This window comes from Gopherus flavomarginatus, chromosome 22 (assembly GCF_025201925.1).
Source record: "Gopherus flavomarginatus isolate rGopFla2 chromosome 22, rGopFla2.mat.asm, whole genome shotgun sequence".
Lineage (NCBI taxonomy): Eukaryota > Metazoa > Chordata > Testudines > Testudinidae > Gopherus > Gopherus flavomarginatus.
The window spans coordinates 7,758,860-7,783,239 of NC_066638.1; the positions used below are offsets into that span (position 1 = coordinate 7,758,860).

Below are 24,380 nucleotides of genomic sequence, written 5' to 3' on the forward strand. Positions count from 1 at the left end.
ACCGAATGCATTGCTATTCTGTGCAGACAGTGGAGCGGCTTGTGATTGTGGTGTACAATGTACTATGGCCAGATGCCACCTGTCTTGAAGTGAATTGGAGTGAGTGTTTTTACAGACCATTTCAGGGCATCTTCCTGTTAAAAAATAATCTGTATTACAATAGTGCCTAGAAACTCCTACATGCTAGGTGCTATGCAAGTGCACAAAGATACAGTCCTTGTCCCGAACCTAAATAGACAAAACAAACAGGGGGGTTGGAAATAGAAGCCCAGAGGGAAAGTGACTTGCCCAAGTCACACAGCAAGTCAGTGGCAGAGCTGGGAATAGACCCAAGGTCTTCTGAGTCTCCCAGTCCAGTGCCGACCATCTTACATGTTGGATTTATTAATGAAAATGTGTTAAATCCAGCCTCAAGATAGGAAGAATTTTGCAGGGGATAAAGGATGTTCTCTCAGGACAAAAATCTGACTCCCATGTATTTTATAGCTGAACGGCTAGGTCAGTGTAAGGTCAACCTGGGCCTTTTTGTTGTCAGTGTGTTTTTTGCCTTGGCACGTTACATTCTTCTTTTTGGTGTTCTTTGCATAAGCTGGAGAACTCCCCATGTGCACTAAAGGAATCTTTGCTGTGATTCTCGCTTGTGGCTTTCAGATGTCCTAAAGGACCTTTGATAGCAATGAATGTCTGCACATTACCACCAGAAACCGCATCATGCAGCGCAACAGTTGAGATACATGTCGCTAAAACTCTGTTTAAAAGATAGTGCTGCTGCTTGAAGTGGGGCTTGAACTGTTTTCTCCATTTTTCCTCTTCTGGAGAGCTCAGCATGGGGAGTGAGAGAGGCCCAGGGTGAAGCCTGGCAGCGACCAGCATTTGGCTCCTGGGATTCTCAGAAAGGGGAACGAGCCGCAGCCCGCTGAGTGTGAGATGCAGTTTCAGACTTGGATTCAAGCATGTATTTGTTTTGCAATGAGGGTAATTAACCATTGGAATAACGGTTGTGATGGATTCTCTGTCACTGGCAACATTGAAATCAAGACTGAATGTTTCTCTAAAAGATCTGCACTAGTTCAAGCAGGAATCAATTCAGGGGAAACAGGAGGCCGGACTAGACAATCACAGTGGTTCCTTCTGGCCTTTGTAAGTATACATCTATGGCAGCAAAAAAAAGCCAATGATATTTTTGGCTGCAGTACATTGTATCTTGTAAGAGAGATGCGTTAGTTCCACTATGCACCACAGAGGAGCCTACCTGTAAAACGCCACGTGGTTCTGGGCATGTTGGTAATTAGATAGATGTCACTGGAAGGAGTTCATAGAAGAACAGTAAAAATGATTAGAGGGCTGGAAGAATTGACTTGTGAGGAAAGGAATTAACAAAATAAGATTACTTAATCAAGATCAAGCTAGGGCCATAATAAGCAGGTATATTGCTTAGAAGATGTAAGTATCAAGGAGAGAGGAGGGTTGTTTAGGGCATAATCGAATGGAGAAATATAAAGGCAAATAGAGAGTGTATATTAAGAACAAGTTCCCAAGAACAAGGCTTGTTCGAATGTGAAATCCTCTCCCAAGGGAAGCAGTGACTGCTGCATGTGGGGACTCCAGAGGCGAACCGCTTCCAGCCCATTGAAGGAAAGCAAATGCAACACAAAGACTTCTTTGGCAGGGAGAGTGAAGTGTGTGTCTGTGTGAGAGGTCTGGGATTGGAAACGGTCTTTCCCCACCCCAGCCCTCTGGGAGAGCGAAAAAAGGAAATGTCTAACAGTCCTTACTCACTACAGTCTCTTCCTTATGTGAAACAGGTTAGGTCTGGTAGTAGTCAATACGTCCCTTGATCTCAGCGCAGTCTTTGAGACATTAATTGCTTTTGATTATCTTTTGAAGGTCATGCTAAATATTCTTTGCTTCTGTCACCTGGGACTTGTTGCCGAAATCAGCATGATTCGGAAGCGGTGCTGCTTGCTTTCTGTAAGCTCCTGAATTTACTGGTGCAACGCTGCTTCTTCGTCTCCACTGTTAATGCTTTGCTGCGGGGTTTTCAGAGAACAGCCCTGCAATTGCTTCTTTGTCTTTCACATCTAACACATTGAACCTAATAATGCTCCTTTGTCCTGTAAGGCTTTGTGCATGGCCTTGCTCCTACCTACTTCATGAATTTGCTCTCTGTATATACTTGGGGAGTTTCTGAGATACTGGCCTATGCTGATCTTACTATCTCAGGACATAGAACTTCCAACTGCATTGTTACCCCATTGCTAGTTGCAGAGAAACCTCCAGTTCCTGGGACTTTCCAATCCAGATTTTACGTCTGCCCTCTGATATGAGCTGTTGTAGCTTGGGAAATGGATCGTGCTCCACATAGCTGTGTGCTGGGTGTGAGCAGGAGTACAACCTTTCTGAGCAGTTCTGTTCAGTATTTTTAAACTGTCCTGAGAATGTCATCAGCTGCTTGTGCTGATTTTAACTAGACTTGTATAATAGGCCCAGGACATGCATAAAAGTTGCATAATTCTGTTTGAACTCCTGGACCTCTAGGGTTCTTTTGCCTATCACAAGTCTTCAAAAACCAATCAGCAAAGTGACATCGTCGCAACAGAGCAAGTATGCTGTGCAGGTCTCGCTCTGCTGTGACCGGGATGAGAGCAAGACATCCTTTGTAGGTCAGAGACGGCATTTCCAAGACGTTGCCAGGATGTCTGAGGGATGTCTTCCTGGGGCTAAGCAGGAGTTGGGTGAAACTCCACAGGAATATGGTTTTTTTCAGGAGTTGCTTTGTTTCCTCTTTCAGCACGAGGAAGAACCAACCTCGAACTTAGAGAGAAGTTTATTTTACCAGAGGGAGCCTCGCAGGGAATGACGCCTTTCCGGTCACGGGGTCGAAGGTCAAAACCCTCCTCTCGGGCTGCCTCCCCAACACGGTCCAGCTCTAGTGCGAGCCAGAGTAATCACAGCTGCACCTCTATGCCATCCTCTCCAGCAGCGCCTGCTAGTGGAACCAAGGTACGGCTGATAGTCCTTTGCTCTCCTGCTGCTCACACCTACTCAGACCCAATTCCAAGGAGACCAGGAGCTGAAGCATTAGGTCGGAGAGGTTTTTGCGGGGGGACTCAGAAAATAGGCTAATATAGGCTTCATTGGCAGACACCTGAATGGCAGAGCCTGGTTTAAACTGATACTTGAGGCAGGGATAAACCCATTAATTGTACAGCAGTCAATGTTTTTAAATCATTCATGCTACAAGTTTCTTCTCACTTTGTATACGCTGCACCTGCAGGTAGGTGATCATTCATAGAGAGAACATAAACACGTCTCAGGAAAGGCTGAGTTGCCTATGGAGGTTGTTTTTATTTTTATGTTCTCACATGGGACCGTTCCCGATTCTCCTGTCCTCCACAAGGCAGGATTTCCCCTCCCATCTCTCTGTGTGATAGGAGCAGACTTGTCTCGGACATCACTGTTCACGCAAGCAGCCGACTAGCATGAAGGAGGAAGTGGCTGCCTTTTTGTCTCCTTCTCACCTCATCATGCCAAATGTGCATTTTATTTTATCGTCTGTTTCTTTTAGAATTTATGTATTTTTCTGTTTGTTTTTCCCATTTCGGATACTTTTCTGTTCCATTTTCACTCACTTTTCACCTCTTCCCTCCCCCCCTCCCCCTCCTTTCTCCCTCCCATTCCTTTGGATTTTCCATTTCACAGACTCCACATCACTTCTCTCGCTGTTATGACAAACCCTGGTTGGTAAACAGTAAAGCTGGCACCCCTCACAGGGGCTTCGATAATTCCGACTCCCACCTGTCCAGCTCCGAGGTAGAGTATGGCGCTGCTAGTCAAAGGACCTGTTAAAAGGAAGGAACGCGGCTGCTTCCTTTGTCTGCTGAATGCTTTTCTTTTATGATAGCAGCGCTTGTTAGCACAGCTAACGCTAAGACTGTTGGCGTTTTTCAGGGGGTCCTAACTCGGATTCAAAAGAAATTCACACGAGAATGAAACTCAATGTGCACGATGCCTGCAATCCATTTTTACCCCCCCTTGACCAATTTTAAAACGGTAACTTATCAGATTGCAAAACCCAATGTCACTTTTCCTGGCTTCAGCCACTTTATTTTTTAGCATTCAAAAAAAGACCATAATGAAAACCAGGGCCTCTTAATATTAAAACTAGGAATAAAATCGCCGAGTTAGCACTTGAAAATCAGCTACAGCGCATGCACAATAACCACTCTTGCCATAGTTTTCTGAAGTACATATACCCATCGGTGTATTTCGGCATATCTGATATGTCTGATAACATCACACACTGATGCGAGACCTCTGCAATACTCAAATATAGCGGGGTGAATTCAAGCTGGAGGCTGAAGTTCCAGGCTGAACTTAGAATTTTCTGACCTCTGGGAATTGGTGGTGCTTCAGAATTTTAATGTAGATTTTGGTGATTTAACTTACCGGCAATTTGTCATGTCTCCCATACTTGATCTTCCCTTGAAAATAGCTTCTGAAGTTTTGTTATCAAAAAGTCAGGTAGAATTCCTGAAATGTATAAAATGAACCATGTGTTGCCATAAGAAAGGCTTTGGGAAGCTGTTGGGAAGATACTGCAATTTTGTTATAAAGTCCGATCAAGGGCCAGATCAAAAGTTGCAATATTTACTGCCGATGTAAAAGAGTCGCTCTCAAAACAAAAAAGTGCCGGAGAGAAATGCACGTAGAGGGAGCTACTTTCAAATTTCTTAAAACTTCATTCCACGGTTTGTTTTTGGTCCTATTCAAAGGCTTGTCCAGCACTTTAAAACGTGTTGATGGAACTTAACTGCCATGTATCCAACGAGGCATCCATCCTCTTTCTTGACTTTCCCTTTGCTTCCTCTCCTTTTGCTGTAGCTTCATGAGACAGAAAGAAATTAAAATCTCTCCAATTCACATCAGAGGGAGTTTGAGGAAATCTCTCTCCAGCTGTTTGTCAGAAGGTTTATTCCACAGCGACTCTCCAACTATTAAAAGGCATTTCTTTTTACGGTGACACGATTGAAAATTGCAAAAGGTTGTCCAGCTGTTGTTGAGTCAGTCTGCCCTTTGTGCTGCAGAACTGGGTGACTGGGCAACAACATGACAGATAAAATTCACTGTTGATCAATGGAAAGTGATGCACATTGGAGAACACAATCCCAACTATACGTACAACTATCCGTACAATGATGGGGTCTACGTTAGCTGTTACCACTCAAGAAAGAGATCTTGGAGTTATTGTGGATAGTTTTCTGAAAAACATCCATTCAATGTGCAGTAGCAGTCAAAAAAGCAAACAGAATGTTGGGAATTTTTAGGAAAGAGATAGATAGTAAGACAGAAAATATCATGTTGCCTCTGTGTAACTCCATGGTACACCCACATCTTGAATGCTGTGTGCAGATGTGGTCGCCCCATCTCGAAAAGATATATTGGAATTAGAAAAGGTTCAGAAAAGGGCAGCAAAAATTATTAGGGGATGGAACAGCTTCCATATGAGGAGAGATTAATAAGACTGGGACTTTTCAGCTTGGAAAAGAGACCATCAAGGAGGGATATGATAGATATCTATAAAATTATGACTGGTGAGAGAGTAAATATTTTGTCCTCATAACAAGAACTAGGGGTCACCAAATGAAATTAATAGGCAGCAAGTTTAAAACAAACAAAAGGAAGTATTTCTTCACACAACACAGTCAACCTGTGGAACTCATTGCTGGAGGATGTTGTGAAGGCCAAGACTCTAACAGGGTTCCAAAAGGAACTAAACAAGTTTATGGAGGATAGGTCCATCAATGGCTATTAGTCAGGATGGGCAGAGATGGTGTCCCTAGCGTCTGTTTGCCAGAAGCTGGGAATGGGCAATGGAATGGATCACTTGATGATTACCTGTTCGTTCCCTCTGAAGCACCTGGCATTGGCCACTGTCGGAAGGCAGGATACTGGGCTAGATGGACAATTGGTCTGACCCAGTCTGGCCTTTCTTACGTAAAATGCCAGAGTCCCAGTACCTGTGGGATTGGCTGTAACCTTGGGTGGTTGTTCTTCTGCAATTATTTTATGTTGTCTTAAAACCAGCACTAGGCTTATTTTAGAAACTGGGAGCTGCTCTTTCCAGTTGGACTCAGGGGTCCTCTCTTCACTAGAGATGTTATTCTGACTTAGTCACGCTTTCTTCGGTTCCCTCTTTCTGTGGCAAGAGAAGTAACAGTGGGAGAAAGCTGTGTGTTGTGTTGCTTCCTCTAGTGTTTATCTGCAACATCGTAAAGGTCACGGAACACACTGTAACAGAAACCAGAGTGTGAGTAGCATCTAAATCTTCACTCAGAAGCTTTCAGTTATGGTAGAGACCTTCTGGCCGGCATTTCATGTGTTCATTCACCACTAGTGCTTGAACGAATGTCTTGGATTTTCTTTTTAATATTTAAAATTCTCTTTATTGGTTGTCTGTCCCAATTTCTATACATTAGGCTGAAATCCCTTGGCCCTATTAAGTCACTTGGGACTGAAATTTGGCACACTTTCACCAAAAAAAAAAAATCCAACATATTTTCACCAAAAAATAATTAACCTTTACAATTGTTCTGGACTTCTTAAATGCTACACATTTCCCAGGATTTCATGTGACTTTTTGTGTGGCTTTTAGACCCAAAACAGTACTTGGTCCTTAAGGTGGACTACAGCTGGCAGGTGTTTTGAAATAGATCTATAGGTTAGTCAGAGATGGATAGATACAGATATAAAAACATATCAAACGAAACAAAATAAGTAACAATGGATTGGAAGGGAAAAGCACTAGCATGTAGTGCTATCCTGAAGGCCCAAAGCCACCACTGGTGTGAATGTTTTCAGGGACTAGGCTTTGGTTTAGTAATAAAACAATCACTGTGTGTGTTCTCTTGACCTTTACGATGATGGTGGTATTTATATATTGGAATCCTGTTGCCGGGATCTACCTCTGATGTTAATCCAGTACAAAGGGAATTAGACCATAACCTCTAAAAGGCTCTCGGTGCATTCTTTATCCAAAGGTGACTCCGTCTGCAGGCAGCAAGCTGAAGCGACCGACTTTTCACTCTAGTCGAACTTCTCTTGCGGGTGATACCAGTAATAGTTCCTCTCCCGTCTCTACAGGTGCCAAAACCAATCGTGCTGGTAAGTCCAGGTGCCAAAACCAATCGTGCTGGTAAGGGAGAAAGTAGTTAAGGACATAGAGGTCAATGGTAATTGGGATGAATTGCAACACGGATTTACTAAAGGTAGATCGTGTCAAACCAATCTGATCTCCTTCTTTGAGAAGGCGACGGATTACTTAGATAAAGGAAATGCGGTAGATATAATTTACCTCGATTTCAGTAAGGCGTTTGACACGGTTCCGCATGGTGAACTGTTAGTTAAATTGGAAAAGATGGGGATGAATATGAAAGTTGTAAGGTGGATAAGGAACTGGTTAAAGGGGAGACTCCAGCGGGTCGTATTGAAAGGTGAACTGTCAGACTGGAAGGAGGTCACTAGTGGAGTCCCTCAAGGATCGGTTTTGGGACCGATCTTATTTAACCTTTTTATTAATGACCTTGGCACAAAGAGCGGGAATGTGCTAATAAAGTTTGCGGATGACACCAAGCTGGGGGGTATTGCTAACACGGAGAAGGACAGGGATACTATTCAGGAAGATCTGAATCACCTTGTAAACTGGAGTAATAGAAATAGGATGAAATACAATAGTGAAAAGTGCAAGGTCATGCACTTAGGAATTAATAATAAGAATTTTAGATATACGTTGGGGGCGCATCAGTTGGAAGCGACAGAGGAGGAGAAGGACCTTGGGGTATTGGTTGATAGCAGGATGACTATGAGTCGCCAATGTGATACGGCTGTTAAAAAAGCAAATGTGATTTTGGGATGTATCAGGCGGGGTATTTCCTGCAAGGATAAGGAGGTGTTAGTACCGTTATATAAGGCGTTGGTGAGACCCCATCTGGAATACTGTGTGCAGTTCTGGTGTCTCATGTTCAAGAAGGATGAATTCAAACTGGAACAGGTTCAGAGACGGGCTACTAGGATGATCCGAGGAATGGAAAAATTGCCTTATGAAAGGAGACTCAAAGAGCTTGGCTTGTTTAGCCTGGCCAGAAGAAGGCTGCGGGGGGATATGCTTGCTCTATATAAATATATCAAGGGGGTTAACGTTAGGGAGGGAGAGGAATTATTTAAGTTTAGTACTAATGTAGGCACGAGGACGAATGGGTATAAACTGGATATTAGGAAGTTTAGACTTGAAATTAGACGAAGGTTTCTAACCATTAGGGGAGTGAAGTTCTGGAACAGCCTTCCGAGGGAAGTAGTGGGGGCAAAAGACTTTTCTGGCTTTAAGACAAAGCTTGATAAGTATATGGAGGGGATGTTATGATAGGATCGTTAATTTGGGCAATTGATCTTGGATTACCACCAGATAGGTCTGCTCAGTGGTTTGCGGGGAGATGTTGGATGGGATGGGAACTGAGTTACTGCAGAGAATTCCTTCTTGGGTGCTGGCTGGTGAGTCTTGCCCACATGCTCAGGGTTTTGCTGATCGCCATATTTGGGGTCGGGAAGGAATTTTCCTCCAGGGCGGATTGGCTGGGGCCCTGGAGGTTTTTCGCCTTCCCCTGCAGCGTGGGGCATGGGTTGCTTGCTGGTGGATTCTCTGCAGCTTGAGGTCTTCAAACCAATTTTGAGGATTTCAATAACTCAGTCCTGGGTTAGGGGTTGTTATAAAATTGGATGGGTGGGGTTCGGTGGCCTGCCTTGTGCAGGAGGTCAGACTAGATGATCATATTGGTCCCTTCTGACCTATGAGTCTATGAGTCTGAGTCCTAAGCTGACCGTTTTACCTGTAAAGGGTGCTAAAATAAGTGCGACCTCCTCTCATAGCTGTCCCTGTCTATGGATTCCAATCAAGAGAAAGGAGAAGCTACTGCCCATCTGTAAAGGGCATCGTTCTACAGGCTGTTCTGTTTATCCACATGTCGTAGAGATGTTTCAAGGATTGCCTTGACCCTGAGTAGTTTGGGATGCATTTTAAGAAGGGTTTCCTTTAAATTGTGTTCAGAATAAAATCTTCATACTACAGACCCTCTGTCTCCCAGAGCCTGGAGTGAGAACAGCCAGAAACAAGCTGTGAAATTCTCCAATGAGTCTTAAAAGTTTTAGGCAAAGTTGCTCACTGCCATCATAGAGCGACCAGTGATCCTGGATTTATTGCACAGTCTTCTAATAACATTGCTGCTATCGTTGGGTCTGCAAACAAGTGGTGGTACTGAAGGAGGGTGGGATCCATTTGCTAAGGGTTAGAATGGGGAGATGTTTCAATGTGATCACAAATACCTGGATTTAATTTCAGATCCTAAGAAAACAGCCAGTCGTCCCACGAGTCGCGCCGGGAGCCGGGCCGGGAGTCGGGCCAGCAGCCGGCGGGGAAGCGACGCCTCCGATTTTGACCTTCTGGAAACTCAGTCAGCCTGTTCAGACACTTCAGAAAGCAGCACGGCAGGGGGTCAAGGCAGTTCGCGACGGGGGTTGGCGAAACCTTCCAAAATCCCAACCATGTCCAAGAAAACTACCACGGCCACCCCCAAAACTCCAGGCCCCAAGAGATAATACTGTCCCAACACCCCCTAAAACAAAACAAACCTGTGTCCAATTTTTAACCCTGCTACGTACATTGGATGTATATTTATTCTAAACGGGAAAAATTATATTGTTAAAAGTGTAAAAGAACAATTGTGTTATGAAGCTGCCTTATTTGGTTTTTTTTCTTTTTTCTCTTTTGTAAGTTACTATTTTCTTGTGAATATTTATGTAGATAAAATTTGCCTCCTGGTCACCCCTATTCACAACGGGGCCCAGAAAACTGAAATGTGGGAGAGAGAAAGCAAGAAAAAAAGTCAAGATGTGAAAGTGTAAAAAAAAAAAAATAAAAAAAAATAAGAAAAACATAAATCAGATTTCTGCGCGGTGCAGGGTGTGAACCTGCTTTATCTTTTAGGATTGTTCCTAAATGCATCTTTATAAACTTGACTTGCTGCCTCAGCGAGATAAATTATATTTAAAAAAACAAAAAACCCTGAATCCTACAGTGTTCAAGGAACTCTTTTTTTGTAAATCATGGATACCTCAAAGAGAGAAACATGAGGTGAGGGGATTTTGGGCATCTGCTTCCATTTTTTTAAAGGTTCTGTGATTTTACCTGAAGAAATTGGAGTTTGTTTAAATTAATAAAATTTGCACATGCTACAGTAGAAGGGGTTCATTACAAATGCTGTCTTTAAAATACTGTCCCAGCACTTAACGCTTTTAATGAGCAAATAATAGTGATGGGGTTTGGGGGTAGAACTTTAAAGTCATCCAGAAGAGAGCACTGGGTTGGCAACACTACAAATGCATCCTTTAGAGGATGGGACAAAAAGGTGCTTCTGTCACTTCCTGTCCTACAAGTCAGAAGACACTTCAGGATGGCCACCCAGTCAGTTCGCATAAGAGACTGACGCACATTGTTCGTTACAGAATTGCTATTTATCTGCACCTCTTTTCCTATTTATTATTTGACTGGTCATTCTACTTCAAACCAGGCTGAGATTTACGTCACCTCTACTCCTAGAAGAAACCTGGGACTTACATGCACAGTTGCTTGTCCTTTAAATGAGTCTCACCAGCGCACTTGCTAGCAAGTCCTATCTCGCTTTTGTATGCAACTTTTCTTTGTGATAAAATCAACTGACCAAGTGACCATGAGGGTGGATCTGGGGAGGGGCTATCTGGACTTCCTGTATTTATTAAATATTGTTCCTCTTCAGCTCTGACCATATTGCTGTGTGATTCTCTCAATTGGTTTAATTGAGGCAGAAACTGAAGCTCAACCAATGAACTGTTTAAAACAGTTTTTTTGTATTAAAATTGCTTGCAGTAATAACCACCTCGCTTCTGATTTTATTCCACCGGGCTAGCTTTATAAACATCTGTATTAAAGGTGAAATGTTTTCTTACAAAGCAAAAGCAGATTGGCTGTATAAAAATGTATTTTGAATGCATCTATAAGGCAGCAAAAATTGCCTTTGCGAGAACGTCAGAGATTGGCTTAGAATTTATGGTTCACCGCTCTTTAATTCCTGTGCTTTCTATTCTTTTGCCATCTAGGCATTTCACAATCAAACCACGTGCTGTGGTGGGTTCTCCAATAACTATTGCATAAGACATCAGGACTCTACCCACCACTCAACCCGCTGAGTGGTATCAAGTGAACAGAAATCAGTGCAGAGACTTCTGTAGGTTATGTCTGAATTCACACCACCCTCCGCCACTCAAAGCAAGCAGCGGTGCTCTGCACTGCCAAGAACTTCTGGGTGAACTGCAGGTGAAGTGCCTGGCACTAATTTAGCCTGGAGCTTCTGAGGGTCTGGAGAACTGGTGCAGGGTCCACATTTAAGAGGAATAAGCTGCTTGCTTGCCAGGTAGGGAGATGTTTGATGGTTTGGGTAATTTAATTACTTTGCAAAATATGGTCTTGAGATCCTTATTAGTTCCATTTCTTTTTTTCCCTCGCCAAGGGATTTTACATGTATATCCCAGGGAAGCATGCTAATCTAGTCTACTCTATGATGTAATGCTGGACTGTCTGGGGAGAGAGAAGTGGTCAGTTCCACAGTGGAGCGATACATAAGAACATGCTGGAGTCTCCCAAAGCCTGTCATTCCTACTTTCGAAGGCATTGGCTTGTTTCTTGAGCTCAGTATGGTATAACTTACTGCTCCTATTTCTCACAAGTCTTCCTTGGCTTCCCATCCAACCGATTCTAGTACAAAAGTCTCCAAGGCCTTCCCTGGATTTAGCAGGGAAGGAAAAAGGGCAATATTTCTCCAAACTTCTCTCTAATGCTCCTGTTACAGTGGTGCTCAAATACTAGGTTCTTTCCTTCTCTCTCCTCATCACAAGTGGCGAATGCTGCCTTTAACATCTGCCCCTAAGCCCCTGATTCCGGCTAATTTGTTTCCTATAGTCAAATCTCATTTCAAGGGCTTGTCTATGCATGAAAGTGGTTTTCGATTAAGGTAAGGTGTAAATTTAAAGTGCAATGGCTATTCTTGACTAATTCCAGCTGTGGGCGCTCAATCTGGAATAAAAGTGACTTGTTCCTGTTTATTTGAACCCATTTTCAAAGCCGGTTAAGCTAAACAGGAACAAGGCACTCTTGACTCCTGAACTTTCCTGGAAGGGCCTGTCTCTAATGACTATGCATCCTACTCCGTGAGCCATTCAGTTTACTGCAACTCTCCTTCCCACATCTCCAGCTGTACTGGAATGTACGGACTGTCTACCTGAATGTAAATCTGTGCTATGTTGTGCTGCAGAAAGATTGTATGAAAGGTTTATCATATAAGGAGGAAAATGTGTTGAAGGAAAAAATTAAAGTGAATTCTTTCAAGGGAATATCTGAGAACTCCCAAGAGCCCGTCACTGCACGTGCAGTGTACCTGCATCAAAGTTGTTTGCTACATCAGCTGTGATATCTAACCTATGTGCTTCTTAATGAAAGTGACATTCTCACCTATAGTATATCTCAGGTCCATAATTTATATTACAGACACCAGGGGCAGGGATGTGGCTCAGTGTTAACTGAGAGGGGCTCCTAGCACACACATGGGCTCTAAAATATTAATACTTTAGACTAGCGGTGTCAGAAAACTCAGTAATTCCCTAAATTCAACCCTCGGGGACCTGCTACTCATTTTCAGATGTCAGTGTGTGTAAAAATGTACATTAGACTGCATGAGCCTGCAGCTGCTGAGCAGAATTCTTCTGATCTAGTTCCTCTTAATCCAGCAGGTCTCAGACTTTACTGGTGACCCCTTTCATGTCGCCTCTGAGTGCGACCCCCCCCAATACATTAAACACCCTTTTAAATATATTTAGCACCATTATAAATGCTGGAGACAAGCAGGGTTTGGAGTGGAGGTTGACAGCTCCTGCCTCCCTATGTAATGACCTCGCGACCCCCAGTTTGAGAACCCTGCTCTAATCTATGTAACTAATCCATTTTGAAGTGTCTTTGCAACATCGATATCACAGTTAATGTGCTCGTTGTCCCTTGGAAGCCAAGTTTGCTAAATGTTGTTATTTAAGTGACAATGTCCTTGATGCTACACAAGTTGCAATGGGAAATGGCTTTGCAAGTTTACTATTTTCATACCTGCATTTTTTCCCTGTTGTGTCTGTCTGTCACTTCAGATACCTACCACCAGTGCAATAGCATAAATAGTTCTGCATTACTGAGAGTCAGGGATACTACATGCAAAGCAATATTTTTTAAAAAATGGGGTGATTTGAAATTGTTAGTGTTTTAAATGTTGTTCCTTGACTATTGACTGTTGTTGCATTTTGCAATACTTGTCACTAAAATGTGGCAGGTATTAGTGACGTTTTGAAAAGCTCTTTATTTAAGCAAAGGTCACTGCAACAGAAACAGGATGTAAAAGGAGGCTGCAGTTCAATTCAAAATGTGCTTATCTTGTCTAAGACAACCATTGAGTCTGATCTTGGATATGGCCAGTGTTCACTTTTTGAACACTATTCTACAGGTGAAACCTTGCTCCACATCATTTCAGATTGTCCTGTGTGCACATTGTAGACAAAACACACACACAGGGACAGAAATCCAGTGGTTCCCAGGAACTCTTCCTATGACAACCAAGTGATAGACTTGACAAGCATCATATTGCCCACCGCTGGTAGTCTCACCTACACCTTCTCTCCTTTGGAACTACATTATATATAGACCTGAGCAAATAATCTTTTCCCCCTCAATTTGCAGGTTTGTACTAATAACTAACTTTTGTTTTGAGTCAACCTGAAAGGCCATGTTTGCAAAACTTTCAGCAAACCGATTATTTTGTTGTTGTTGTTAAATTGTTTCAGGAGATGGAAACTTCATTTCAACCTAAACTGAAATGTTTCAGTTTGATTCTGAGGTTTTTAATTTTTAAGTACATTTTTTTAAACAAGCCCTTTTGAATAGAAACTGTAAATGTTCTGTTTTGAAACCGTCAGACCAAAAGGTTTGATTTAAGAAAGAAAGGGGAGGGGTGGCTGGCATGAGTGCATGCCCTAAATCTGCATTTTTTGTAAGAAACTTGTCGTAGAAAAATGTTTAGCTCACTCTAATTAGATGCTAGGCAGATTGTCCAGATCCACATTGGAATAGCGTGTTGCTACGAGGCTATAATATACATTCACATTTGTCAGCCCAGCACCACCTGCAGTACGAGAATCTGCACCTGGGACCGGTTTCTACCCCCCGTGTTGACATGAAGTTCCAGGCACGAGGGCGAAGTGGCAGAGTTAAGAGCCAAGCCAGGAGAGGGCAGTGGATACCAACCAACCCATCCCACCTTCAAACCGGACCTACCAGCCCAGGAACGTTCCCACTCGCGGGGTGGGGCTTCTTGCCATGAAGGCAGCAGAGCGGGCGTGGAGGGGTGGCGGAGGCGTTCGGGGGTCCAAATGGGCTTTTTTTAGTCCTGTCCCGGCCCTGTGCCGCAGGGAACCCAGGATCACCGAGCACGGGCCGCCAGGGCCAGCTCTTAGCTGGAAACCCCGATTTCCGTGGACGAAAGCTTGGTGCCAAGGCCAGCCCCTCGCTACTCCCTCTGCGGCGCCCAGCTCAGCCCCGGCTGCGCCCGCAGAACCGCTGGCCTCTGGGCAGCCCGCTCTCTGCGCCCCTTCTCGAGGGGGAGGGGGATGAAAATCCCCCACAGCTGCGCGGCCAGCGCAAGAGCCAGCACCTGGGAGGCAGGAGAAGGGCAAAGCCCCAGCGGAGCCCGGGGGTGGTGGGCCGGGAGGGAGCGCTGCAGGGCGCCATCTAGCTCGGTTTTTCCCGTGCGCCCGGCACGCTCCTAGCCAGGTGTTTGGAGAGCTGCGCCCCGAGCTCGCCGCCACTTGGGCTCAGCCGCCCGGCCAGGAGGTTGCTGTACAGACACGTGCTCCGGGTCCTGGCGATGGTTAAAGCGCACGCCCAGCAGCTCTCCGCGTGAAGCCCCAGGGCAGAGGGGCGCCCGCCTGCTATCGACGCCTCGCTGGTCAGGGGGTCCCCCGGGCGGGCTGCATGACTCCGGGGCAGCTCCGCGTCCCGGGCCCAGCGGGGAGAGCCTGAGCCAGGAGCTGCTGCGCTTTGGCTCCGCTTTCCAGCTTCCGCCTTCGGAGAAGAGGCTCCCGCAAGGCCCCGCACCTGGCGCTTGTCCGGCGCTTGGCACTTCCAAGCCCCCGGCTGCCCGTTCCCACGCGCGGCGGCCAATGGGCGGCTGGTGAGGCCGGCGCGGCGCGGCGCAGCCGGTGCGCCCCCGGGAGCGGAGCGCACGGGCTCGGCCGACAGAGGCGATGCGGCTGCTCTGCGGGGCTCTGCTCTGGCTCCTGGGGCTCTTGTGTGACCTGGGGAACAGCAGCTTCCTCCGGAGCCATCTCCATGCCTCCAGCTTCCTGCAGCGCCGGCTGAGCGGCCGGGAGAAGCGGGAGATGCAGCGGGAGATCCTGTCCATCCTAGGGCTGCCGGGCAGACCCCGACCCAAGGCCTCCGCCGGGGGCAAGCTGCCCTCCTCCGCGCCCCTCTTCATGCTGGACCTCTACCACGCCATGGCCAGGGAGGAGGAGGACGAAGAGGAAGATCAGCTGGGCTGGGGGCGGGGGGTCTCCCGGCCGGTGCTGACCAGCTTGAGCATCCAGACGCCTCCGTTGGGAAGAGTCATCAGCCGGGCGGACACGGTCATGAGCTTTGTCAACATGGGTAAGTGCTGAGCGCCCAAGCGGCTGGAGGGACCAGGACCCCGGAGGGCTGGTGGGGCCCTGCCTGGGCTTGGGCACCGGCCCCTGCTGGCTCATGGGACTTTCTTCCCCTTTCTCTGGCTACCCAGTTACTAGAGTCCTGGGTTCCCAGGCTAGTGGGGACCATTGGGAGCCTCTTAGGGCGACCAGACAGCAAGTGTGAAAAATCAGGACACGGGGTGGGGGGCTAATAGGAGCCTATATAAGATATCGGGACTGTCCCTATAAAATCAGGAGATCTGGTCACCCCTAGACCCTCTGGCCTGGCCTGACCCGACCCCCTGGATAGCCCAGAACTTCCCCCGGGGAATTCCAGTGCAGACAAACCAGCCAACCTGTGGCTGTAGCCAAACGCCCCCTGACCAGCTGGCCACCTGCAGGGCTTTCTTCACCCCAGTGCACATAAAGGAGTTAAGAGTTAGAGCAGCTGTTCAGTTAAAGCTCAACTCTTCTGGGGGCTCTAATATCCTCAAATGGCCTTGAAATGAGTGTCTGGTCTCCTGGCCGATTGGCCTGGGTCTTTTCTGTCATTTTTTTCCCCATGGTTCTCATTTCACTCCCTTGAAAGTTGTCCACATTCAAATTATTTTTTGACACTTATGCCCCCCTCACACCTATTGGTTCTCATCTGTGTTTGACCCACCTCTTGCCCTTTATTCCGGGCCTCGATTTCTAAAGGCCGATGCTTTCTCATGTTGTCCCAGGCTGCTGGTGGATTTCCGTCCCTTTGTTTCAAGCTAAGCTAGCAACACTTCTCTCCTGGTTATTCTTCACTTGAGGGCTGGTTTCTGACCATTTGCGTGGACTCACTTGCCAGTTATTCAGCAGTCTGTTAAGCCTCTGGATACTTGTGACATCAAAGATGATGATGTAATGTGGAGGTGACAGCTTTGTCCTCAAACTATCCCAGATATGAAGAGCCTCTTGACTGCTTCCAGTCTTACATGGCCATGCAACGTGCTAGATATAATATATTGCCTAGTGGCTTGAGCACTGAACAGGAAAGATGTGGGTTCTCTTCCCAGCTCATCACTGGCCTGCTGGGTGACCGTGGGCAAGTCACTGCCCCTTGTTGTGCCTCAGTTTCCCCATCTGTGAAATGGGAACAATGCTAGTGCTCCTCCTTTTGTAAAGTGCATTGAGACCTTCTGATGAAAAGTGCTGAAAAGAACAATTAGACTCTGGAACTCATTGCCACAGGAAGTCGGTGAGGCCACGAGCTTAACAAAATGGAATTGGACTTTCATCTGAGTAACAAGCAGATCCAGAGTTATCCTCATAATTAATTGAAACACATTTTGTGAAAGGCATATTAAACCTAATGCATCAGGACCTAAGCCAATCCCTGTTGCAGATCGGGGTGAGACCTAATGGGGAAGAGAGCAGATGGCCCCACATCTGCCTACTGCCGGGTTCTTGAATCTTCTTCTGAATTAGCTGAGCTAAATGGATCTTGAGCCTGATCCAATCTGGCAATTCCTGTGATCCTAAAACTTTATTCTCAGCACCCCACAAGGAAACACACTAATAACCTAGTAGGTTTATTTATGGTTAGACTGGTGTATAACCTAAAACTAATTTAAACCTACTAGAACTTGCTAAGTTACCATTGGCCAGGGTTCCTGAACTGTTGTGTGTGCCCGTGTGAGGCAAAACATGGCTGGATGGCATCACAAAAGCTGCACCAGGTAGCCTGGCTAAACCTGCAAGATGATAGAATTACCTTCTTCTGACAGGGTTAAACTTTTACTGTCCATGCATCTAGCAGGGCTGCTGCTGTCTGAGTTTAGGACACACAAATAATTTGACCCCGTGCGACTATCTTGGGAGGTTCTACAATGCATCCTTGTGACAACCGTACACTTTGTTACTTACTTACCACCGCTATGTGCTTAACCTCACGTCCCGGGCTGCTCTCTTCAGACACCAGATCTTCACTAGGAACAGAAACCTCACTGCTAAATTTAACTTCATCCTAAACCCCACAGACCAAACCTCGCTACTAATTGAAACCTCTCTGCTTTATTGTAGAGCTGGCTAGTGCTAGTTATGATACCATTAGCTTGCTGGCATCCTACACACAGATGTGGCTCTTGTGCTGCATCCTTTTTGAAACAAAGCCTTTAGGAGGCTGGATGGTACCTCCAGATGGTATTCCCTGTTTATCAAGCTGACTTCATGAGTGAGTTGTGGTGGAACGTGGGTATGGGGGCCTCCTGTGATGGAGACTCCATCTCAGTGTCAAAAGATGTCACAGTGGTCCCTGTTAGCCTGAGTGAGAAGCCTGCTAAAATGGGATGGGATGTAGGGGAGCAGAAAGGGGGAGAAACTAGACCAGAAAATGCCTGTTTGGCAAAAATTCGGCAATAACTTTTGTCCCTGCTGGGGATAGCCCTGGGTCAGTCTAAACAGGTTCATCTCTTCTACAATCTCCAGTTTAAAGACCAGGCTGTGAAACTGTAACCCAAAAGTGACTTCCACCTTAACACGCTGGAGGTGAAAAGGTGGAAATCCACCGAAGGTGACGAGTGCCTTCAAAAGCAGCTGCCCCGGGAACAGGCTGGATGTTAAATGGAGTGGGTTTACAACAACTGCTGATCTCCACAGTTATCCAGAAAAGGAGGTGGAAATATTGGGGACGCGTGTTAAGAGCAAAGACCAAGTGTCCGCTACGGTGAGCTTGCCGTTAAGCAGCTGGAGGAGGAACATGTAAAAGGGGCTGCTGAAAAAACCCCTCTGTTGAACAGTGCTCAGAGGGTCCATCTACAAAGAACCCCTCTGTCGAACAGTGCTCAGAGGGTCCGTCTACACTGCGGCCGACCCAGGTCATCTGACTTGGGCTCAGATTGTGGGGCTCAAAGTTGCAGTATAGACGTCCGGCCCCTGAGACCCTGCGAGGTGAGAGGGTTTAGCCCAAGCTTGAATGTGACACTGTAATTTTTAGCCCCACAGCCAATGCCCAAGTCAGCTGACCCAAATGCTGAGACTTGGTGCTATGGGTTTTTTTTATTGTAGACATACCCAGAGAGGGAACACTTGTGGGGCTTAACAACATAGAGGATGTGAGGGCGAAGGATAGTTCTGTGGTTTGAGCACTGGCCTGCTAAACCCAGGGTTGTGAGCTCAATGCTTGAGGGGGCCATTTGGGATTTGGTCCTGCTTTGAGCAGGGGGTTGGACTAAATGATCTCTTGAGGTCCCTTCCAACCCTAATAATCTATGATTCTATGTAAGGATTGGCCCAGGATAGACAGAGATGGCAAAGCCTTTTGTGACCTGACTAATGTCTGATGCCACAGGATGGATTCAGATTCAGATCTGTTCCAACACATGGCACCACCTGTCAGTTGTGGAAGTGGCCTCTGATGATAAAACCACCTAATTTTCAGCAGCAGCGTATTGGTAATTCACTCGTATCAGAACTGACATCCAAAATACAGGGCCAAATCTGCCCTGATGTAAGTGGGCACAACTCCGATTGGAATCCGGGCACTGCGTCGCTTCCAATTTCGGCATACGTGGGCCCGGAGATCCACTAAACAGGAAGGATTGATGACCATGGAGCAGAGCGCACAGGGGACACCCCAGCTCCTCTCTTCCAGCAACAGAGTGGAACAAACTACCGACATCAGGATACTGAATCAGGATTCAAAATAAAACCCTAAAGGTTGCTCCTTATTGCTGGACTCCGGTCAGGCTGGGGATGGTCTAATGCTTCTGCCACGGTCCTAGCTGTATTAATGACATCTAAAGTGATGATATTTCTACCCAGCACCTCTGTTCCTGAAGACTAATGCGCAAAGTTCACTGCGACAAACCAAAGGAAGCTAATCAGAAGAGGGGCTTCATCTGTAAGGGCAGGCTTTGAGTGTGGATGAGGCATTTCTAGAACCAAAAACAGCAGTATCTGAAACACAAGACCTTGTAGTAATGGGTGACTTTTCCAGCAGCCATCTGGGTAGTTAAAGTAATACGGCAAAACTTGTCAAGTATCAGGAGGTAGCCGTGTTAGTCTGTATCCACAAAAACAACCTTGCATCTGAAGAAGTGAGTGTTTTTACCCATAAAAGCTTATGCCCAGATAAATCTGTTAGCCTTTAAGAAGTTTGTGGAATGTCCTTGAGAAGGTGGAGGAAGTAGCCAGGGGGACAGCCAGTTTAGACTGGAGTCTGACTAAACGGGAGAACTGGCTTGCAGATCTGAAGGTTGAAGGCAGTTTGCGGGGGGGAGGGGGGAAGTGATCATGGAATGGTAGATTTCTTTATTCCAAGGAACAGAAAAAGTCAGAGCAGCAGAATAAGGACAGTGGACTTCAAAAAATGAAACTTTAACGAATGCGGAGAACTGGTAGGTAAGGTCCCATGGGAAGAAAATCTAAGGGAAAAAGGAGTGCAGCAGAGCGGGCAGTTTCTCAAAGAGGCTGTTAAAGACACAACAGCAAACTACCCTGATGCAGAGGAAGTATGGGAAGAATAACAGGCCAATATGACTTAACCGGGAGCACTTCAGTGACCTGAAAATCAAAAAGGAATCCTACAAAAATGGAAACATGGACAAATGGCTACAGCTGAGTACAAACCAATACCACCAGCATAGAGACAAAAAGGGCTGAGACACAAAATGAGTTACACCCAGCAAGGGACATAAAAGGCAACGAGAAGAGGTTCCCTACATTAAATTAGGAGCAAGAGAGAGATGAAGGCAAAAGCAGGGCCTCTACTCAGCAGGGAAGGAGAATGAATAACTAACTGATGAAATCACGAAAGCTGAGATGTTTGATGCCAGTTTTGCTTCAGCCTTTGCTAAAAGGGTTACGGGTGACCGAATTCTTAGTGCAATGAATATTAACGACAAGGGAGAAGGAACACAAGCTGAAATACGGAAAGAACAGGTTAACTATTCAGATGAGCTAGATATATTCAAGGTAGCAGAAACTGAGGAAACGCATCTGAGGGTACATAAAGAATTAGCTGAAACAATCTCCGAACCATCTGTGATTCTTCTATATGTTCTTAAAGGTACAACTGAGGTCCCAGAGAACTGGAGAAGGGCAGCCATAGTACCTACCAATCTTTTAAAAAGGGGGACAAAGAAGACCCAGAGTATTATAGATCAGGCAGTCTAGCATCTATACCTGGAGAGATACTTAAACAGATGATTAAACAATCAATTTTTAAGCCCTTAGAGGATAATAGGGTTACAAGTAATGTCCTGCATGGATTTGTCAAGAACAAATCATGCCAAACCAACCTAATTTCCTACTGGCCTGGATGTAGACATGATATATCTTGATTTTTAGTAAGGCTTTGGGCACGGTCTCACAGGACATTCTCACAAGACTAGGGAAATGTGGTCTAGATGAAATGACTATAAGGTGAGTGCAAAACTGGTTGAAAGACCATACTCAAAGGGTAGTCACAGCCTCCCAGTTTGACAGCAACACTGGGTCAGTCCTGGGGCCGTTCAATATTTTCATTAATGACTTGGATGGCAGAGTGGGTAGCGTGCTTATGAAATCTGTGGCTGATCTCAAGCGGGGAGGGATTGCTAGCATTTTGGAGGACAGGATTAGAATTCCAAACATCCTTACCAAACTGGAGAATTGGTCTGAAATCAATAAGATGAAATTAGAGAAAGATAAGTGCCAAGTACCTCACTGAGGAAGGAAAAACCAAATGCGCAGTTACAAAATGGGAACTAGAGGCTAGGTGGTGGTGGTACTGCTGAAAAGGATCTGGGGGTTAGAGTAGATCACAAATTGAATCTGAGCCAAGAACGTGATACTGCTGTGAAAAAGGCTAATATCTTTCCTGGGTGTAACAACAGGAGTGTTGTATGCAAGACACTGGAGGGAATTATCCCACTCTACTCAGCCCCGGTGAGGCCTCAGGAGCTGGCATACTGCATCCAGTTAAGGGTACCACACTTGACAAATTGGAGAGTGGCCAGAGACCAACAAAAACAATAAAAGATTTAGAAATCCTGACCTACGAGGCAAGGTTAAAACCCAGCAACCTGGGCATGTTAACAATTGAGAAAAGAGAGACTGAGCGGGGACAGGTCTGGGGCCCGGGAGCAGGTTCAGGGCTGGGAACAGAGCTGCAGCCAGGCCATAGTTGGGTGCTGAGGCTGGGGATGAGGCAGGGTTGGGTAGCGCACCCTCCCCACCCCCCCATGGGGGTTGACTCAGGCACTCCAGAATGTTCTTCTGTGCCCTCCCTAGAGGGGTGTGCCCCACAGTTTGGGGACCTCTGCAGTAAGGTGTGTTCTAGATTATTCTAATAAGCCATCAGCCTAGTGTCTCTGTTAAGACCGTGGTTTTTAGCGTCCAGCAGAGTAATGAATTTAAGTTCCCAGGCTGGTCTTAAGAAGGTGTTGTGCAGGTTTCCTTTGAGGATGATGAAAGAGATAATACTTAGCCCTGCCATGAGTGCAGGGACTGGATTAGAAGACCTCTTGAGGTCCCTTCCAGTCCTACAATTCTGTGAGAGGTCAGCTGCAGAGTGATCGCTTTGGGAAAAGTTTGCCCATGGGTGACAAGGTGGTTTTGTCTGTGACATTCATTCAAATGTCTGGTTTCATCCACATAGGTGGTGTTGGGGCATTTGATGTACTGGACGAGGTGCTCCATATGCCATGATTAAGGCCATGATTTTGTCGTGAAGGATGTGGAAATCATGGAATCTGTGACTTCCAGGGACCTTCATGATTTGAGTCTGCAGTGCTTGGGAACTGTAAAGTCTCCCCGCTGCCGACCCTGCAGCTCCTGGCTGCTGTGGATGACAGGGCCTCTGGAAGCTTAGAGCCATGGGTGGCAGGGGACCCCACAGCTCCGAACCGATCATTTCCCCCTCCCTCCACCCCCGAGTGGTATGGAGACTCTGCAGCTCCTCAGTTTGTCATGCATATTTTGTGTAAATGTCATGGACAGGCTTCCATGAATTTTTCTTTATTGCCTGTGTCCTGTCCATGACGTATGTTTAAAAAAAAATGCGTGATAAAATCTTAGTCTTAGTCATGTTAGGTGTGTGTAGGACCCACGGATCATGAAAGTTGTGTTGGGGGTGGGAGATATTGATCATCATAGCAGGGGAGATATGTCTGCAGGTTTCACATCTGTTGTTTTGGCAGAGTCCAGTGCCGCTTTGAATGGCTGTGTTCTGGTGATGAGGAGCTGGGTGAGATTTTGGGGCAGGGGGAGAGGGTTGTTTGAAGGCCAGAAGAGTGGGTTTGTGAAAGATTTATTTCAGGATGTGGAACCCATCAAGTATACGTTGTAACTGTTTGATGGTACCCATATGGATTCTAGTGGGGGGTGGCAGGTGACAACTAGGGGTGTACAGCAAGTGGGTTTTTTCCCCTGTGCTGAAGCAGGTTCTTCTGGGGTATTTGGGTGATCCGTTCTATGACACAATTGACTCTGGTGGTGCGTCCTTGTTTAGTGAAGGTGGATTTAGGTGTGTATCTCGGACTACTACTTCAAAGGAAATTCTGGGTGTAGACTGATTTCATGATGCCTCTGGGGCAGGGGAGGGAGTTGATGGACGTAAGTGTGGTGATCTGTAGTTTAGATGGTTGTAACCCAACCATTTCACTAACAAACAAAAATAATGAAACGTCTGATTCACTAGTGCACTGCAAAATTACTTGGTTTTAAAATGAAAGTACTTTTATAGCCATCAGAATTAAACTTATATATTTTTACAAATGCTAGCCCTGCACTTACATGTTTGTGTGAGTTGTACTAGCAGAAGAATGAAGTGTATGATGAAAGGCTGTCAGAGAACCTTAGCAGCACTGATGCATGCCAGTCTCTATAACACATACACACACACACTCTCTCTCTCTCTTTCCCCCCCTTCCGTCTCCTTACACATCAAAACAGACATACCTTTTTGTAGTCCCTCCCCTACAAACCTTCCACACCCATTGCCTGCAGGGCAAGCTCACCTTTGCTACGGTTTGTGATAGGACCAGGTATGGGAGCCGTATTGCACCATCAGCATGTTCCGAACTTTTAATTTAAGATTCCAATCACCTTCATTTCAAAAGGAAACTAAAAGCTGCCTCATGCTCCCAACCACAGAGCTAGCAAGAGAAGAAGCCAAGAGAAGCTGTAGGAACTTGATGCAGCCTTCAGGGAGTTACTATCCTCTCTGGTTATTTTGGGAAATACAGACGAGGAGCCACCCATTTTAATGATTTACTTATGACCCAGGAATTTGAGCTGGGCAGCCCAGTACCTACTAAGGATGTTTTCTTTCTTTGTCACACTCAGTGGGTAGGCCCGGTCAGTAAGAACCAGTCTGGGGTAGTCACTCCACAAACGAGGGTATTACGTGGTGAAGGATCGAGCCATTTTAGGATAAACTGGGATTCATATTACCAAGACAGGGTGGCCCGGATGCATGTTCTATAAAATGACCTGGATGTGACTTTCTGACAATACAAATGCAGCCCCTTTCTGAGACTTCTGCAGCCCTGGCTGTTTTTAAGGAGGGTTTTTTCTACTTGCCAGTTAGA

The 24,380-nt window shown here is 45.9% G+C and overlaps 2 protein-coding genes across 20 annotated transcripts in view; both read left to right on the plus strand.

The window, feature by feature from the left end:
- The window catches only part of MACF1 (microtubule actin crosslinking factor 1), a 249,021-nt gene extending 238,061 nt beyond the window's left edge, over positions 1-10,960 (plus strand). For 15 of the 19 annotated variants that reach the window (XM_050932168.1, XM_050932180.1, XM_050932181.1 and 12 more), the window contains 4 exons: positions 2,792-3,003; positions 3,703-3,813; positions 7,041-7,164; positions 9,392-10,960. In XM_050932168.1, coding sequence (XP_050788125.1) covers positions 2,792-3,003; positions 3,703-3,813; positions 7,041-7,164; positions 9,392-9,648 — 704 coding nt within the window. In that variant the 3' untranslated portion in view covers positions 9,649-10,960. The remainder of the gene's footprint in view (positions 1-2,791; positions 3,004-3,702; positions 3,814-7,040; positions 7,165-9,391) is intronic. The other 4 variants (XM_050932178.1, XM_050932179.1, XM_050932165.1 and 1 more) reach the window with 1 other exon arrangement.
- Positions 10,961-15,398: 4,438 nt separating this feature from the next.
- LOC127039056 (bone morphogenetic protein 8A-like) overlaps positions 15,399-24,380 on the plus strand; it is a 36,749-nt gene continuing 27,767 nt past the window's right edge. The window contains exon 1 of the mRNA XM_050932194.1: positions 15,399-15,820. Coding sequence (XP_050788151.1) covers positions 15,418-15,820 — 403 coding nt within the window. The 5' untranslated portion in view covers positions 15,399-15,417. The remainder of the gene's footprint in view (positions 15,821-24,380) is intronic.